Here is a 20,499-nt window from a genome sequence, read left to right as displayed (position 1 = left end):
GACTGATATTAACTCCAGAAAATAGATAACAATAAACCAAGTTAAAGTAATTAAACTACATTCAGGAACAAAAGTATCTGAAATTTCAGAGACCAATATGTAGTGTTTGTGGAGAGCTCCTGAACAGATAAGTGTCATTTTGAGTAATAATTGGAGAATTTGCATAGTATTGTTTACTTTTCGTATTTAGCATGTCTGGGTGATTTTGGGGTGTTTTCTGAGTATTTTAAATAGTAAATTGATAGATATGATTATCATGGTCTACATGGTCCCCATAAAGAGGAATATAACTTTAAATTAAAATTTTTGTCTAAAAATTTTAATTTAAAGAATTTGATTCAGTGTACCATTTGCGAAATGTATATATTGAGGAGAGCGGTTGGAGTCTGGTTAAACAATGATAGTGGAGTGAATGTGTGCAGAAAGTGTAAAGAAGGTGAGAATTTAAACAGTGTTTCAGGTAGTGAGAGTGATATTGTTGTCGAAAGTGAGAATCTAGACAATAGTGATATTTGCGAGGTAGTACCAGATAGCTGTGAGAGTGCCGTTCAAAGTGAGAATGAAGGTAAACATACAGAACGAATGAATGAATTATCGGAGAATAAAAATAATGAGACTGATGCAATGAGTGAGATCGCTCGGTTACGCAGAGCGATATACAGGGCAAATCGGCAGCTGGAACGTTGGCAAAAATATTTACCGAGCATAGCGACTGATAAATGGCAAAAGTATGATAGAAAAAATAAGAGTATGATAGTGAGTGTAAATAAAATGAAAGAGCGAGTGTTGTATGGAGATTCCTTAGCAAGAGGAGTGTTAGTTCAGAGTTTAACAAAATCGTACCAAGCTGGTGCGAACGTTAAGGATGTAAGCAAGTCAATTAGAATGAAAAAGCAGTGGGTGAAAGAATTCATAGTGGTAACAGGTACAAATGATTTGAAAGGAGACAAAATGGCTATGAGTGAGCAGGATGGAAGTAGCAGAGATGAGAATGCTTAGGTGGATGTGTGGTGTGACCAGAAAGGATCATCTGAGAAATGACTATGTCAGGGGAACAGTGAAAGTTACAAACTTAGGAGCGAAAATACAGGAGGCAAGGTTGAGATGGTTTGGTCATGTGATGAGGAGGGAGGACGAATATGTGGGAAGAAGGGTCATGCAGATGGATGTGCAAGGAAGGCGGAAGCGTGGGTGGCCAAAGAAGAGATGGAGGAAGCTGGTAGAAGAGGACTTGAAGATGAAGAACTTGGATGTGGTGACAGCCCAAGACAGGAAGGTGTGGAGGAGACTCATAAGAAACAGTGACCCCACTTAAGTGGGAGAAGCTGCAGAAGAAGAAGAAGAAGAAGAGTGAGGATGTGAAGGAATTGCTTGAGGTAGCAAAAGAGAAGACAGAGAGTTAGGATGGTGAGTCTGTTACCATCTGGAGCCGGTATGACAGTGAAGAGTATAGGAGGAGGGCCATAATTGCAAATGATTTTATGCATCAATGATGCAGGACGAGTGGTGTGGAATTTGTGGATGTGTAAAGTGAGTTCGATTGGCGAAAGGATTTATATAAGATGGATGGTTTACATTTGAATGAATTCCGTGTGTAATATGCCTAAGCGAGTATGAAAGACTACGATTCAGAATGGGATAGTTAGTATAAGACATCAAAATAGGGATGGGACAAATGGGCTTCTGCAATTTATGTATACTAATGCCAGAAGAATTAGGAACAAGAAGGAAAAATTTTTGGCCTTGGTTGGCACTTCCAGGCCACAGGTTATTGGCATTAGTGAAACATGGCTGACAGAAGATGATATAGCTAGTGAGATTGAATGTGGGAGGTATGGTGTGTTCAGGATTGACAGAGAGAATAAAATGGGGAGAGGAGTGTTATTGATGATAGCTGATGAGCTACAGCCAAGGAGAATAGAAGTGGAACTGCAGGATAGAGAAACGAGAACATTTGAGGCTATTTGGTGTGAGATTGAAACTAGCAGAACAAAATATACAGTCGGGTGCTGCTATAGACCAGGTGATGGAATAGATGGTGGAGATAGTATGCATAAGCAAATAGAAGAAATGAGTGGAAGGGGAGGGTAATTATTATGGGTGATTTCAACTATGGTAATATTGATCGGAAGGAGGAGAGGACACATGGGAGAAAGGAATTGGATTTTATGCGATTATTAAGGGATAACTATCTGCGACAGTATGTAATGGAAAATACTAGAGGTCAGAGAGTGCTTGACCTAGTAATTGCATCTGAGAATTTGGCTGTAACGAATATGACCACGTTGCCACCAATCTTGACTTGGGAGGTGGCTAAAGGTGTAGAATTTACAATTAAGACAGGGAACATGTGGAATTATTGGGTTGGTAAGTAAGACAAGCTTAGGAGTTTGATTGGTTCAGTACCATGGCATGTAAAACTGCAAGGGCTATATGTTGATAGTGCATGGGAGGCAGTTAGGAAGTGTTTGCATGAGGCAATGGCTGACTGTATACCTAGAGTCTGAATAATAAATCAAGTAGGGGTTAAATGGATAATAAGCTTGAGCTGCAAAAAAATAAACAAGTATGGAGGGAATTTAAGGAGAAAGGTGACCTGCAGGCACATGAATGGTATAAAGAGCAGGCCAGATGGGTAACGAGCGTGGTAAGAAAAGCAAAAATGGATTATGAAAGAACATTAGCCATGCAGGCTAAAGAGAATCCCAAGCAGTTTTTTCGATATGTTGCAAGTAAAAGAAAAAATGTATATGGCAGAATGATTTTAAAGAATGCCGATGGTAGGGAGGTAACCGAATCAGTTGATATAGTTGAATTACTGAGTGAGCACTTTGCAAGAATATATCATCCAGGTGGTGACATTGCAGGAAAGAATGAACCAATAGATTATACAGGAATTGTTGTGAATGAAGTGGAGGTGAGTAGTTGATTACAAAACCTCAATGTCAATACATCTGTGGGATTGAATGGTATACCAGCTTGTGTTGTATGTGAAGCAGCTAAAGAATTGTCAGTGCCCTTGACTATTTTGTTTAATTAGAGACTCGGGTCTAGGTTAGTCCTGAGGGGTTGGAAAGAGCGGAAAATAGTTCCAATGCATAAAGGAGGTTCCAAGACTGCTGTTGTAAATTACCGACCTATTAGCATATCAGGAATCGCTGTCAGGGTCTTGGAGAAATTAGTCAAGAGAAAAATACATTAATTGGATAGATGAAAATGGGATACTGTATGGGAGACAACATGGTTTTCTGAAGGGTAGATCATGCCTCAGTAACTTGCTCACGTTTTATAACACAGAGACGGCTGAACTGGATAAGGGTAATGGGTTTACAGTGATTCTACTGGACCTTGCTAAGGCCTTTGACAGGATACCACATGGAATTCTAATCAGTAAACTGCAGCATATGGGGATGGATATAGGGTTGGTGAGATGGATAGGAGGGTGGTTGATGGAGAGGTATCAGAGAGTGGTTGATGGAGAGGTATCAGAGAGTGGTTTATTCAGGAGTACAGCCCAAAAGACGGCTTGTGACTAGTGGTGTGCCGCAGGGTTCTGTTCTTGGACCACTACTTTTCAATTTGTTCATTAACGATATAGGAAAGATTCTGAGAGGAAGTGTTCACTTGTTTACTGATGATACAAAGTTGGGTAGATCAATAGTGAGTACACAGGATGTCAAAATTTTGCAAGATGATTTGGATAATTTGGAGGATTGGGCTAAGGAAAATGGATGTCGATTTAATGTGGCAAAGTGTAAGGTTATGCATTTTGGGGTGAAAAGATTAGCAGCAGTATATCACATTGGTGGAACCATACTCCAGGAGATTGATGAGGCCAGGTATTTGGGAGTGTTGGTGGATAGGGAGTTGAAGTTTAGGGGGAACATCGCAAAAGTGGCTAAATCAGCTCATCAAATCACTTGGTTGCAAAAAATACTTTAACAAGCAGAGACAAACAAGTTATTGTTCCTCTGCATCGAGCCTTGATAAGACTCCATCTAGACTACTGTGCCCAGATATGAGCGCCAGAGTTTCTTCTTGATGGGGAGGAGGTGGAGAGGATCCAGAAATGAGTGACCAAGATGATAGCAGGTCTATGGAATGAACCTTATGAGAACAGGTTGAAGATTTGTGGGTTGCAAAAATTGGTTGATAGGCAGAAAAGGGGTGATATGATTGAGACATTCAAATTACTGAAGGGTTTCAATGAGATTAATTCAGAAGATATTTTTGAGAATAGGACTGGTGGTGGAAGGACTAAGGGCCATACATGGAAGCTGGGGAAGAATGTGGTTAGCAAGGGTGTTAGAGCTAGGTTTTTTTACTTGGAGAGTGGTGAATGAGTGGAATAAGCAGCCAGAGTCTGTTGTGGGTGCTATGACTGTGAATGAGTTCAAGGCGATTCACACAGTATCTATGATAGATACTGTGTGAATGTCGAATAGTTGTTCATGACATGATGTTAGGGCCTCCCTCAATGAGTCTGTCAACTCCTTGGAGTTGCCCAAAATAATAATAATAATAATATAGTATATCTACTATAAAAATTAAGCATTCAAACAAATCTAAAAAATACAAAAATTTATAATAAAATATAAGGAAAAAAAAACTGCAGTGCATTAGTAAACAGTAATGCCCATGACATGTTAGGATTAGTTGTGATAAATTATCCTGCATATTACTCTTAAGTGAAAGGCAGTTGAGAGGACAATATCTATCTTTGAATATTAATTTCACAGATGTCTGACCAAATTGTGAGAGCAGTATAATTTTATTTTGTTATCATGGGCAACTTATCGACTTATTGTATTCTACAGAATCAGTAATTCTACTACTACCAACTTCCATTCATAAATAATAAAACATTCATTACTTGGGTGACTTGTAATTTTGTCAGACAACTGTGCAATTTGAGGTAGCATGTAAAATGGAGGGGACACAAGGTTAAAGAGTGCTGCATGAAAATTCTGCATATCTTGCAATCTCCCAGGTCAAGACTACATGTTGACTTTTTTCCAAGCAGAGACAACATAGCTAGATTAGTTACTGTTAAGTTCTTGGATCTGGTCATAGTATCCAAGAACTTAACAGTAACTAATATAGCTATGCTGCCTCTGCTTGGAAAAAAAAATCAACAGGTAGTCTTGACCTGGGAGATTGCTAGACATGCAAAATTTTTTGTTTGATAATATGTGGAATTACTAAGCAGGTGATTATGACAAGCTGAGGATTTAGCTTTCAGCAGTGACATGGCATAACAATTTAAAGGAGAGAGAAGGTGGTGGTGTATGGGAGGTAGTCAAGAGGTGACTGAAGAAAGCAGTATTAGAATATATGTACCCAGGTTCAAAGGATAAACAGATAGGAATTAGGTGGATGAATAGCATCATTAAGCAGAAGTTGCCGACAAAGGAAAACTTGTGAAGGGAATATAAAGAAAAAGGTAATCACAGCATGTCCATGATCAGCACAAGGCACAGGTGAGACACTCTATGGCAAGCTTATAGAGTATCATATTCCTATCCACTCATTCCTGATTCTGTCTTTCGCCAAATTTTCCAGTACCTTAACCACCACTCCTGAGATGCTGATTGGCCAATAATTGTATATGTCTGCCCTGGAGCCTTCTTTATGCAGTAGGACTGCCCTCTTTCCACTCCACTAGCACCTTCTTAGTACTGAGGCTTAAATTATGAAAGAAAGAAAGCTGCTTAGGCCAAAAGAAATCCTTAAAGAGTTTTCTTTGTGGCAAGTAAAGGGAGAAATAACTTTGAAAGGATGACTTTAAAAAGTGCTGAAGGTGGAGAGTTAAAACAAATAGAAGCAAAACAAATAGTTGAATTACTGAGTTAGCATTTTTGCAGGAGTGTACCATCAAGTGGTGAGGTTACAATGTTAGATATGACCTTGACTGATGGGAGAACAGAAGCTAAAGATGCTGATTGGCCAATACAATTATTGGCCAATCAGCATCTCAGGAGTGGTGGTTAAGATACTGGAAAATTTGGTGAAAGACAAAATCAGGAATAAGTGGATAGGAATATGATACTCTATAATGAACAACATGGTTTTGTGAATGGTATGGTCTTGCCTTAGTAATTTGTTTACTTTTTTATAATAAAGTGACAAATGGAGTTGGATAAGGCAAATGGCCACTCAGTGGTATTGCTAGACTTTGCAAAGGCATTTGACAGGATTCCACACATAGCTCTGTTGCATAAATTGGAGCAAATGGACATGGATATGAATGTGGTTGTTTGGAGTAGAGAGTGGCTGACAGACAGAAATCAAATAGATTTATGGAGAAATAGAGTCCAAAGTATTATTGAATCTGTGATACATCACTGGCTCAGTACTTGGACCTGTACTGTTAAATTTGTACATCAATGATATAGGAAATTATATGACATGAAATACTCAGTTGACTGCTGCTGATGATGATGCAAAACTGGGAAGAGCAAAAGTAAATGAAGGTGATGTAGAGACCCTGGGAACATTTAAATAGACTAGCAATATGGGCAAAGGTAAATGGCTGATAGTTTAATGTAGCCAAGTGTAAGGTGATGTACAAGGAGAATGATGGATCACCCAAGTAAACGGTGTAAGAGTGTAGTTAGTGAGGGTATTAGGACTAGATTTTTTTTGCTTGGGTGTGGTGAATGGATTGTCAGAGGTGGTTGTGAGTACTTCATCAGCGAATGAGTATAAGAGGAGGTATTATAGGTATTGTATGAATAATGGAAGTAATAATGTACAGGATAATTTTTGATGATCATAACATATCAATTAAGTGACACACTTCCATAAAATGTATGCAAAATGCTCTAAATAAAATCTTTTTATGATCTTAAATAAAACAATTAAACCATAAACACGTGTTTTTCCTCTCTGTTATGATTATATTTGTTTACGCTATTTTTTTTACGATAAATTTATTATAAACACCCGCCAAGTAATCCAAGACTCATTGCAGGAGGGACCTCTGCACTACATTGTCCTTCTACACATTATATTACTATCCATCATCTGCACACACACAATGCCACCTACAACCCACTAACAGACTTTTTTGTCTTGTAAATTGTGTGTGTATTCTGGCCAATTTGCATGTACAGGAAGAAAAACCTGAGTTTTCCAGAAGGAAAAAACTAATTTACTTCAATCATTTTATCTCTGAAATTACAGATAATTCCAGTTCTAATGTGGTTTCTGTCTTAATTCTGTTTTTACCAAAATGTACCTTTGATTTACAAACATCTCATTCCCCAGAACCCATCATAATGTGAAATACCAAATCTGATTTCCATTAATTTATGTAAAAATTTATGATCTGTTATGACAGTAGCACAAAAAAATTGCACATTCCTCTCTCTGTTCCCATTAAATGTTGAGAAATGGACACATATTTCATTTATCAATATTTAGTGGTAGAACTGAAGAGCGAGAGAGAGAGAGAAAAGAGAGGCATCTGTAATTGTAACCAAGGATGAGGCCAACAGTACAGGAAAATCCTCACTTAATGTGAATTCGATACGTGCAATAATCAGTTAGCATGATATTTTTTTACTGTATGCAGAATTTCTGTCGCCAATCTGCAGCAAGTGGTGGCACCTGTCTATATGAGTTGCTCCAGTCCTTAAAATACTTCGGGTGCAAACTTTGTTTGCTTACACTTGGACAAAGGATTAAACCAAGTATATAATTTCTTGGTATCTTTAATTTATATTAATGAAACTGTTAGGATGCAAAAAGGTAAGATAAAATAACTGATTATTTTGACTGGCATTCTTCTTCTTCTTCTTCTTCTGCAGCTCCTCCCAGTTAAGTGGGGTCACTGTTGAAGATGAGTCTCCTCCACACCTTCCTGTCTTGGGCTGCCACCACATGCAAGTTCTTCATCCTCAAGTCCTCTTCTACCAGCTCCCTCCATCTCTTCTTTGGCGGCCCACGCTTCCTCCTTACTTGCACATCCATCTGCATGATCCTTCTTCCCACATATTCGTCCTCCCTCCTCATCACACGACCAAACCATCTCAATCTTGCCTCCCTTATCTTCGCTCCTAAGTTCATAACTTTCACTGTTCCCCTCACATAGTCATTCCTCAGACGATCCTTTCTGGTCACACCGCACATCCACCTAAGCATTCTCATCTCTGCTACTTCCATCCTGCTGATGTTATTTTTTCTCAGGGCCACAGTTTCTATAGCATACGTCATAGCTGGCATTAATGTACTGGCATTAATAAATTAAAATGTGAAAAATATTGTATGATAGAAGATATCAAAGTTATTGGAAAAAGCAGAAAAGTAAAGTAAGACATATACTGGCATTAATAAATTAAAATGTGAAAAATATTGTATGATAGAAGACAAAGTTATTGGAAAAAGCAGAAAAGTAAAGTAAGACATTAAAGACTAAGTCTGCTACCATGCTATGGCAAGCAAGCTGAGGAAGAGGGTAATGATTGCAAATAATTCAATGAGTAGATAATGCAGAAGGAATGGAGTACATCTTGTATACTTATGCACGGCATCGTTTGATACAAAGATTTATATACTGATGGACTGCACTTAAATGAATTCAGAGTTAGGTGTCTCAAGAAAGTTTTGCTCACTGAGAGCAGGGGAGCACTAAGTCAGGAAACCTAAAGCAGTTAGGGTGGAGGCAGGTGTGTGTGTGTGTGTGTGTGTGTGTGTGTGTGTGTGTGTGTGTGTGTGTGTGTGTGTGTGTGTGTGTGAAGGCACCCATGATGGAATCGAGTGAACTCTAGAACCTAAGATGCTTTCTGCAATTCATGCAGGAAGCTTGGTCAGGAAAAAACAAAAGAGAAGCGAGACCTAGGGTAAGTTTGAAAACCCTAAGGTGGCAGCCTCACTACTGAACTAAGCTGCAGATGAACGGTAACCAACCTGGCTGAATTTCCTTACCCAAAAAAGTCTCAGAATAGAAGAAACTGAATTGTCACTCTGGAAAATGACTAACAGGTTAACAGACGAGCAGTACATCACGAGGCTACTAGAATGGAAGCATCAAGACAGCCGTTGAGACTATGCGGCAGCTGCTTCCTACGCCGCACCATTCAGGTGTGGCGTGCATACAAATCATCTGCAGACGACCTAGGTACTGGTCAATTTCCTGATATGTACCCCAAGGGGTGTTCAGGTTACTATGAAAACACCACATAATTAAGTTTACATTATTATTAATCTCCTATCAACCATTTTCCTCAAAATCAATTTATTACTTGTGAGCACTCTAATATTGTCATATCTAACATAAGCTTGTAAGGCACTTCTGACAGAATTAATCCCAACCTAGACCTTGGTCTTCCTCTGGGTCTCTTCCTTGCCATCTTGGCATAAAACACTTATTTTGCTAACCTTTTTTCATCTATTCTATTTAAGTGGCCAAACTACCTTAGCTTACCTCTGCTGACATATTCTTGAAAGCTAATAATGTCAAGTGCTTTCTTAATTTCTAATATGATTCTGCCTTTGGTTCAGTCTAGTCTTTGATCAAGTGCTTTATTTCTAGCTCAACTCTCAGATCCATAACTTAAAACTGTTTAAACATTGTCTTGTATACTGCTTAGTTTGGTGTTTTGGCTATTTCTCTCTTATTCCATATAAATTTATTCATTTGGTTACCCACCATACCAGTTTTGGCTAATTTCTCTCTTATTCCATATAAATTTATTCAGTTAGTTACCCACCATACCAGCTTTGCTTATCTGTTGTCTATTTCCAGATTTTACCTGCCATCTTCACTAAAAACTGTGCCTAAATAGCTGAAATATTTTACTTGTTTTACAGAATCTCCATTGAAAATACAGCTGAAGTTGTCTATGCTCCTGCTTATTTGCATAGTTTTGGTCTTTTTATTGCTGATTTTCATGCCAAATTTCTTACAATGTTATTCAATTTAGTTAGTGAATCCTGGACTTGTACCAGATATGTTTTTGAGTACACCAGGATCTGCATTAAGAAAAGAGCTATGTTCGTCATCTCCAATTCTAATATTAGGCTTGATGCCACTTTCTTTCATAATGTGATCCATATGGATGATGAATAAGAGTGGAGATATTGTGCATCCTTGTCTTATTTTACATCAAACTGTCTTCCTGTATTTCCTTCAATTCTAACTGCTGACTGACAACTTAAATATAGACTATGTATTGCTCTGTATAATGTTCTATTTCCCCCATATAATTGTAGTGTTCTGAAAAACTTTTCTCTGGGCACCTTGTCATATGCCTTTTCCAGATCAATAAAACTTAAGGAAAGATCATATTCCCACAATTTCTCAATTATTTGTCATAAAGTAAAAATCTGATCCTGACAACCTCTATTTGGCGTGAACCCAGCTTCTTCTCCAAATTTCTCTTCCACAATCATTTTCAACCTCTTTTCAAGTCTGCTTGCATAAATCTTACCTGGAAAACACTTAGTTGAGAAATTCCTCTGCAATTCACACATTCAGTTTTATTCTCTTTTTTTATAGATGGGTGCTAAGACAGCTCTACTCCAATCATTGGGAATTCAACTTCTGAATTCAGCAGTGTACTTAATTAATTAATCCTCTTTACCTGAGAGCATAGGTCTTCCACCACCATTTTCCACCAGACTCTGATTTTTGCTTCTGTTTTTATTAGGCTCCAGTTTTTATTAATATTTGCTATTTGAATTATGCAGTGTAGCCACTGCAAAATGTTTATACCTCCACACTTAAGCATTTCTGGTCGAATATCATCTACTCCAGTTGCCTTAACATGCTTCAAGTTTTTGACAGCTTTTTCTACCTTAAGTATTGATATGTACTTCTCTTTGCATTCCTCTTGAACATTTTCTAGTATGGTTCTATCACTGCTTGGTTCATTTAACAGTCTTTCAAAGTAATTGCTCCACACATTTAGGATATCCTTATCTTCAGTCTTCATGTTACCTTTATTATCTTTGAGATAATAAAGAGCACTGTAAAAGGAATCTATCTTTCTCCATTTCTAAGCTTCTTCAATAGCCTCCAGAACATTTTGCCAACTTCCTGATATTTATTTTCTATATTCTTACCAGTCTTTCCATGACTTTGTTTAGCTACTTTTACACACAGCCTACATTTTATATCCTCTTCCATTTTTCTCTGTATTTTAGGGCACGTGCCGTCTTATTTGCTAAGAATGTTTGGTATGCTTTCTTCTTTTCCAGGACTGCTTCTTTAATTTCTTGTGTCCACCAAGGCGTTTCTTATTTTTATATCCTTGCAGACAACTTCACCACATAACTCTCTAGCTGAATGAATTAATGCCTTCTTCAGAGTTTGCCATTGAGACTACAAGGTTTAGTTCTTGTTTTCAGTTTGTATAACTTTTTCTTCAATAATATTTGTATAGGTGAGTCTAAAATTAACTTGTAAAAGCTGCTCAACTTTAATTCTTTTAAAAATTTCCTTACATTCTGTTCTTTTCAATGTGATATCCATTTTTATCCAAGGAAGGGTGGGGGGGATGAATATATACACGAATATCTGGAATGCAGTCATTTGGAATGTCAGAAGTTTATCACAAATACCAAGAACCAGATAAAATTCTAATAGAAAGAAATATCAAATTAACAGTAATAACAGAAACAAAGAAATAACAATAAAGTAAAGATGAAAGAGATAATTACACATATATCTACTCTATAATATAAAATGATAAGCTTTTTTGTAACGTTTATGTGTCACGTTTTTTTCAAGTTATTTGAAACATTTTGAAACTCAGGGGCTAACCTGAGTATCGAGTCTTCAAAATTCAAGGAGAACCGGCCTACCAGTCCGGAACTCGGGGGGGGGGGGGGGGACCATAGGTATCTCCAGGGGTACCTCCCCTGGTGCCTACAGTGGGTACTCGAAAGGGGGGGTACCGAAATGGTACCCCCTTTCGAGTTAACAAAATTTGAGTCATCAAGGAGAACCGGCCTACCAGTCCAGAACTTGGGGGGGGCACCGTAGATATGGGGGGGAAAGCCCCCCCAGTACACACACACACACGGTGGATTCAAAAATGAAGAAACAGCAAAGTGGGAGTAATGATTTTTATTAATAAATCAGGTAAAAATATATCAATCATTACAAATACTGGAGTGAGGGAATTTTAGAACAAAGATAACAAGTAGGTTACAGCTTCTGGCTATTACTGGCATCTATGCCTCAGAGACATGAAGAGAGGAAAATAATGCCCTCTATTCAGACTTACAAAAAAAATATATATAATAGCAAGTTTATTATGTTCAGGAGCACCCATTGATCAATCTCGTTAACTTAGACCCATAATTTATCGATTAAAACCTAAAAATAGAATATCCATTAGAATACAATATTAGAACATACTTAGCCAATTTGTATGTTTAGTAAAGCATACCTGTACAACTTATTAAAGATTACAAAGTCATTCATTCTTCATAAACATTTTTTTTTATATACTGATAGTGAACTGAACTGTGCTGAAGTGTTATCTAAATGAAAGACTAATACAAGAATTTCTTTTAAATTCAAAAAGAAAAACAAACCATCAATATAAAAGAATATGCAATGTGATTGAAAACGATAAACAATGAATGAATAAAAACATGAAAGATTAAATGACTGGAAAAGTTCATTGAGGAGTAAAACATAGAATTTAAAAATATAAGAAAAGAATATACAGATATGTTTATTTATGTATCATCTATTTCTTCTTCATAGCAAAAGTGGAACAAGATCTCACAGTGAAGAGACCAAATGCATACAAAATTGTAACATGAATAATTAGTGAAAGAAAAAGATAAACTTGAAATAATCAAAGAGAAAACCACTAGACTTCTCCAAAACTTGTCAAGATAGTAATCAAACTAAAACTGATATAATGCTCACTACTAACCATACAGTGAAAGAAATAACATTACTGTTATTTCTTCCACTGTACAGAAGAAATCCTACAAGCAATACAAAGTAAATAAGGAAAATCGCTTGGAAAAGATGGAATAAATATAGACTTTATTTTGATTAGGTTAGATCTTAATAGGGCTGTGGGAATGGATGATATATTGCCATGTATTCTTAAGGAATATGCACAATATTAGTTCAACAAAATTGAACAATATTTCTAACTGAACAAGCAATACAAAGTAAATAAGGAAAATCACTTAGAGAAGAAGGAATAAATGTAGAATTGATTTTGATTGGGTTTGATGTTAATAGGGCTGAGCTGTGGGAATGGATGATATATAACCATGTGATATTAAGGAATTAAGGAATATGGATTAAGGATTAAGGAATATGCATAATATTAGAACAGTTTTCTAACTGAACAATATTCAGTTAGCTACTGACTTATATGAATAACTATATATATATATATATATATATAGTTATTCATTAAATAACCAGCCCAAGACCTAGTTATTTAATGAATGTATTGAGGTTGGGTAAGGTTCCTAAGGAAGGAAAAGAAGACAAAATAGTACCACTCCGCATGCATGATTCTAGTAACAGAAGTTTCCAATTATAATCCAGTCTATATGATAAGTTGGTGTACAAACTGCAGGAATGAGAATAGGTAGTATATGGATTGGTGGTGGGCTCTCTGAATGATACCAGCAATTTGTTTATGATGGAGCAATGTCTCAAAAAAGGAGGATAACCAGTAGTATGCCACTGGATTCTGTTCTCAGACCCTTACTGTTAAACTTGTTTGTAAATGATATATGTGGACTCACTGGGAATCTTCAGTTGTATGCTGATAATGCAAAGTTGGGTAGAATTATAAGTAGCAAGCTGATGTTAATCTCCTTCAGGAAGACTTGTATAAACTTTTGACTTGGACAAAGGAGTGGAGTTGTGGTTTTATGGTTTTAACATTTATATGTGCAAGGTGTTGCATTTTTAAGTGTGCAGAAATATAAGGCTGTGTACTATATTACTGAAGGAAGTGGATGAGATTCAAGATTTGAGTGTGATGGCTGACAATAGACCGAAGTTTAGAGGTCATATTGCAAGTGTTGTAAAAACTGCAGGTTGTAGTGCCACCATGATAAGAAATACTTTAATGTGTAGGGATAAGAAGGTTGTGCTTGTGCCAAAGTATAAAGCACTGGTTAGACCACACTTGGACTTGTGCTCAGATTTGGTCAATTGGTTTTCAATGTGGAAACATTGGCGAGGATCCAGAGACAAGTGACTAAGACAATATCAGGACTCTGAATGCTGGCTACAAAGAAAGAGAGAGGCTGAAGAAATGTGGATTGCAAAGTCTGACAAACGTAAGAGGTAATATGATAGAGACGTTTAAGTTAGTGAAGAGATTTTATCGGATTAATCTAGAGGAGATTATAAAAAGAGTAGAAAGTGAGAGAGGAAGAACCAAAAAGTGAGGAGTAGATTTTTACATGGAGAACTGTCAGTGAATAGAATGCATTACTGGAATATGTTGTTAATGCAGGGAGTGTTAATGACGTTAAGATTCAGTATGATAAATATGTTGTCAAAAGTCAATTCATCAAATGACTTAAAATTATTTAATGATATCTTCCAACAAGGAAAAATAATGGAAAGTTGGAAATCGAGCAAGCAATACATACATCAAAGTAAATGAGAAAAATCACCTGGGGAAGATGGAATAAATGTAGAACTTATTAAATATGCTGGAATTCTGCTCATCTTAAAAATTAATCTTCCAATAAGGAAAATATACTGGAAAGTTGAAATAAGACCATTATGATTCCAACATACAAATAGACTTATAAATACAAATAGACTTTAAAATAAACTTATACAGAAATAAATCTATTTTAAACAATGGTTTTAAGTTACATGTATGAATATTAACTTCAAAACTCAAATCATATATATATACAAGATCAAATTTGTGAAGAAACCAAATGGCTTCTGAAAAGGACAATTATGGATTGTCCTTTTCACTTTTACATTAAAATGATCAATACATGATTGTACTGATCATGTACCAGCCAAAATAAACTTCTCTCTCTGCATCCTTACAGCATTACTAACATCCTTAATGTTATTCATGGCAAAAATTATGGAAACAACTAACATGTTAGAGAAAAACTTCAGTTTAACATAAACCAAAATAATCACTCAACATTTCGACCTTCATATTAAGGTCATCTTCTGGAGTATACACATATATATACAAAGAAACAAGCTGTGCTCCAGTCTACATGGTATGCTAATATTACACTGATTTGGTCAACAGTTAAAACTATTGGGCCTGACCTCTGGTGAAAAAAGAAAACCTTACTACATCAACGCTAGAGTCTTGTTAATGGTTTTATCTATTTGGTTACAAAAATAAATTAAGTCAGAGAGTAACATGATGTCAACAAAGTTACTCATATAAGTATACATATAAATTAAACCAAACAGTATGGATGGTTGCCAATAAAAGAACTGAAATAATTGTTTAGTCCCATGTATTAGGAATGTTCCAATACTGTGGAGCACATTATAGACCAATCAGCACCACAGAAGTGATGGTAAAGATAGTGGAAAAGTCGGTCATGTGCAGAATTCAGGAATGTGTGGATAAGAATATGAAACTATGTTGGGGCAGTAAGGGTTTGTGAAGGATAGGTCATGCTAATGCCTTTTATTCCCATATAGAGATTAGGCAAGACTGTTTTAGCCCTATCTAACTTTTGGAGACTGAGTGGGCAGTTCTATCTCCACTGGTAGCCAATCAGCAATAGCTGACCCAAGGCTATCACTAGTTAAGTGGCACACAGTGAAGAGACAGCTAACAGGTGCCACCATCTCTTGGTCCCTAACCCTACCACAATATATTTTTAATGTCTTAAAATAGTGTGGGTTCAACAGTTGATTTTCTTGAGTTTACGGGATGAAAAACCCGAATTTCTGGAATTAAAAAACCTACTTGTCTGTGCCAGAGATCGATAAAACTTGGGAACTGGTTAAAAAAAGGCTTGGAAAAAGTTTCTCTAGTCAGTGACTAGATTTGAATGCATGTCTTTCTTCATGTGGTCAAGTGTCGTAGAGTGCAAACGCCAATTCTACTGAGTTACACAAGCTCAAGAAATGACCTATTACTTATGACAATAATATAGGAAATGTTTGCTGACAATGCAAAACTAGTTAGTGTAATAGGTAATTAAAGTAATATGTCTTTCCTCAGGTGGTCAAGAATCGTAGAGTGCAAATGCCACTTCTACTGAGCTACACAGGCTCAGGAAATGACAATAATATAGGAAATGTTTGCTGACAATGCAAAACTAGTTAGTGTCATAGGTAATCAAAGTAATATGTCTTTCTTCATGCGGTCAAGCATCGTAGAGTGCAAATGCCACCTCTACTGACCTACACAGGCTCAGGAAATGACAATAATATAGGAAATGTTTGCTGACAATGCAAAACTAGTTAGTGTAATAGTTAATCAAAGTAATATACAGAGCTTGCAGGATGATTGGAAGAGGCTTGATAGCATGGACAAAAAATAATGGATGTCAGCTTTATATGGAAAATGCAAATTTATGCATTCTGTGATGAACAGGTACTGTACTTACTCCACAAATGATGAAGCTAGGGATTTGATCAATAGAGAATTGAAGTTCAGAGGATACTACAAAGGTGGCCAAGGTAGCTTATGGGATTACTTGGTTACCTGAAGACCACATTAACAAGCACAAATAAGGAAGTTATCATTACACTTTCTTCTTCTTCTCTTCCGTCTAAGACGGGTTGAGTCTTCTCTTGAGAAGGATCTTCCAGTCTTCTCTATTCCTTGCTGTTCGAAAAAGTTCCTTATATGTTCTGCATCCCGAGATGTTCTTTATTAATTTCAGCCAGGTAATTCTTGGTCTTCTGGGTCTTCTTTTTTCAGTTGGAAAAGTATTGATTAGGACGTTAGTAAGTCTGTCTGCATCCATGCACACAGTGTGTCCAAACCATCTCAGTTGTTGTTTTCTAATTTTTCCTATTATTGTCTTTTTATACAATAGTTCTTGTCTGACTGTGATGTTTGTTTTCTTTTCTATCTAACTTGTTCTATTTATTTTTCTTAAGCATTTCATTTCAAATGCTAGCAGTTTTTCTCCTCTCTTTTTTTAACTGTCCATGCTTCTGCTCCATTGATGACCATTGGTATAATTATTGCTTCGTATAATTTGATTTTGGCTTGCTTAGATATCTTGTTTGTTTTCCAGATTTTCTGTAATTTTCCCATGGTGGTCCATCCTATCACTATTCTGTGTTTGATTGTTTTGAGTTCATCTATTGTTTCTGTTAGTTTTGATCCAAGGTATATGAAGTTGTCTACTTGTTCTATTTGTTCTCCATTTAGGGTGACTGAGATGGTAGTTCTGTTCCTCCCTATTTTCATCACTTTTGTCTTTTGTATATTTATTGTCATGTCATATGTTTTACAGGTTTCGTTTAGCTTGTTGACCAACTTTTGTAGTTCATTTGGGGTTCTTGCAAGAAGGATGAGATCATCTGCATATTTGATATTATTTATGTTTAAACCATTGACATTGATTCCAGGCTCATTGTCTATTGCCTTCTTTACAACTTCTTCTAGATATATGTTGAATAGGCATGGGGATAATGGCCATTCTTGCATTACTCCTTTTTGGATCTCTATGGGTTCTGTTGTGAGTGTGTGTCCTTTTTAATTATTGCATTTGTCTTAGAGTAATATTTTATCAGAAACTGTATTATATATTTGTCTATTGTTTTTTCTAGTAGAATTTTAAGAAGGATTTCTCTGTTGATGTTATCGAAAGCTTGTTTAAAGTCCAAAACAACAATATAGTTCTTTATGGTCTTCCCAGCTGAGCGCTGCTAGTTGGTGCAATGTGAAAATTTGGTCTATTGTTGAATAGTTTCCTCGGAAACCAGCTTGTTCTATGCCTATCATTTGTTCATAGGTGTTTTTTAATCTATTTTGTAAAATTCTTATGAATATTTTATAGGTGTGAGGGAGTAAATTGATTGGTTTGTAATTTCTGCAGTCTCTTTTGTCTCCTTTCTTGTATATTGGGATGATCTTTCCAGTTCTCCAGTCATCTGGGATCTCTCCTGTTTGTAGTATCATTACACTTTATAAGGCCTTAATATGGCCAATTCTGTTAAAAGCATATAAAAGTGGCACAATATAATTCATTTGCAATGCACAATTGATTACACTTGGCTGTTACAATTACTTTGGGATATTTTGGATTCGGGTTCCTGAAAGATCCTTTCCTCATTAAAATTATTTTGTAAGACATATTTTTAACAACAATTTTATACATTCATTCGAATGTGTTTTATTATAATAATATATATATTTTATAATCAATTCTCACTATAGAAAACTAGTAACTTGGAGGGACAACAGAAATAGTTTTATGGTGAACAGTTAGATATGGTAAGTTTTCTTTAGAACTGCATTATGGTAACAGCACCAATTTGCAACAATTTGTGTGTGTTACTTACTTATGAGAAACGAGTTTACAGAACATCTTTGATGGTTTGCTTTTATAAATGGAAGGAATAAAGCGATTGAAAATATTGTACTATTTTAAGTTTGTTATAACAGTGTCTTGTTATGGTGAGAACCAAATGTATTGATAAAGTGTATTGCTTTAATGTTTTACCAAATGGTATGCTGGTACTACTGAATTTATACACAGGTAGTCAAGTACAACAGATGACATTTCCATTCAATATTTTTGTATCAATATTTAAAATAATTGTGTTGTAATCTGAATATAATATAAATTTAAAATGATTTTCCTAACCACAATCTGAAAGGAAAAGCACAATTTTTTTCATTTATAATCATCTTAAAATGAACACAGTACCGATTTGTAACAATTTGTGTGCGTGTTACTTACTTATGAGAAACGAGTTTACAGAATATCTTTGATGGTTTGCTTTTATAAATGGAAGGAATAAAGCGATCAAAAATATTCTTCCTATCTTGTATTTCTGACACTCCTACATTTAGTAAATCTGCAAGTTGTAAGAAATCAGATTTTCCTGTAAAGAATAAATTTAATCAATACATTCATGCAATGTATTTATTAAACACAGAAGCATAACATGAACACTCTTTGCTTTTTTTTTTTTAAACATGCATCATAATATATATATATATATATATATATATTGCTCAGAAAGAAGTCAATGGGCACCATAGCATGAGGAACAAACAGTCATGACACCCAACTTAACAAGATGTAGGACCTCCTTTTGCTGTGATGACTGCAACAATCCTATCGGGGGGGGGGGGGCATACATCCACAAGTGCGCAATAGCCATCAATGGGATTTTGGACCATTCTTCCTGTAGGCCTGTAATAGGTCCTGGACTGTTGTGTGTGTGTGTGTGGGAGGGGAGTTCCTTGACCTTGCCTGACACATCAGTTCATCCCACAGATGTTTAATAGAGTTAATATCAGGACTCTGTGGAAGCTAGTCAAGTGTGGTGATGTTCATGTCCATAAACCATGTGGTTACAGCAGTATCCTTATGACACGGTGCATTATCTTGCTGAAAGAGACAATGGTCAGTTCCGCAGAAACACCACAAAGTAGGAAGCATTGAATTGTCCATAATGTTCAGATACCTCTCTGAGTTCAATGCTTGTGGCACCACAAACAGAGGTCCGAGGCTAAACCAGGAAAGACAGGACCATACCATCACACCACTACCTCCGAATTTCATAGTTAGGGTTACATACTCTGGTAGGAGATGTTCAATGGGCATACACCACAGCTGTTCATGTGCTTAGGTGTAGTGTAGTAATTCATCACTCTATAACACAGTTTTCCAAGCTTCCACAACCCACTGTTTATGTTGACACTCTTTGCGCCACTGAAGACCATGCTGCATGTTTATTCGGATAATGTGGGACTTGTATATCGCAGTGTCCTACCATAGAATCCAATGTTGATTCTATGGTAGATAGTATTGTTCATTATCATATCATATCATATATTATTATATTAACATATCAGTTCCCTTCTCGCAGCCATTTCACCCAGACACAACTTGGGAGTATCATATTCCTCCAATTTATACCAACTGATGTTGAAAGTTTTTCACTTGGTTATACTATAAATTAAAGATGCCAAGAAATTATATTCTTGGTTTCATCCTTTATCCAAGTATAAGCAAACAAAGTTTGCATGTGAAATAACTTTACAACTGGGCTACTTGTATTATATATATATAGGCTAATGACTTCACATCAGTTTTTGGCTTAGTATCAAAGACACCTTCAGTACAGTGAATTTATTTATACAAACACAACTTGTTACATGGCATGATGAACCTTGCCCATGGGGTGTCCGTTAACTTCTTTCCCAGCAGTGGATAAAGCAATGGCTATAACTTACTTTATTATGCACACTCCTCCAAGGAGTCCATGGACTTACTGATGGAGGATCCCTTTTACATGTTCATACCTATACACACCTATCATCTCTCTCCCTCCCTCCCTCTCCTTCAACACATTCACCAAAC

The 20,499-nt window shown here is 36.3% G+C and overlaps 1 protein-coding gene across 2 annotated transcripts in view; it reads right to left on the bottom strand.

Moving 5' to 3' along the window:
• The window catches only part of LOC150104641 (two pore channel protein 2-like), a 480,610-nt gene that overhangs the window by 190,918 nt on the left and 269,193 nt on the right, over window positions 1-20,499 (bottom strand). For both annotated transcript variants that reach the window (XM_090395240.1, XM_090395242.1), the window contains exon 9: window positions 18,868-19,012. In XM_090395240.1, the coding sequence (XP_090251366.1) occupies window positions 18,868-19,012 (145 nt within the window). The remainder of the gene's footprint in view (window positions 1-18,867; window positions 19,013-20,499) is intronic.

The sequence above is a fragment of the Typopeltis vanoorti genome, chromosome 7 (assembly GCF_054136105.1).
Source record: "Typopeltis vanoorti isolate ZY-2024b chromosome 7, IOZ_Tvanoo_1.0, whole genome shotgun sequence".
NCBI lineage: Eukaryota > Metazoa > Arthropoda > Arachnida > Uropygi > Thelyphonidae > Typopeltis > Typopeltis vanoorti.
Note: the sequence above shows the minus strand (reverse complement) of the source record. Positions and strands in the feature narration are given on the sequence as shown.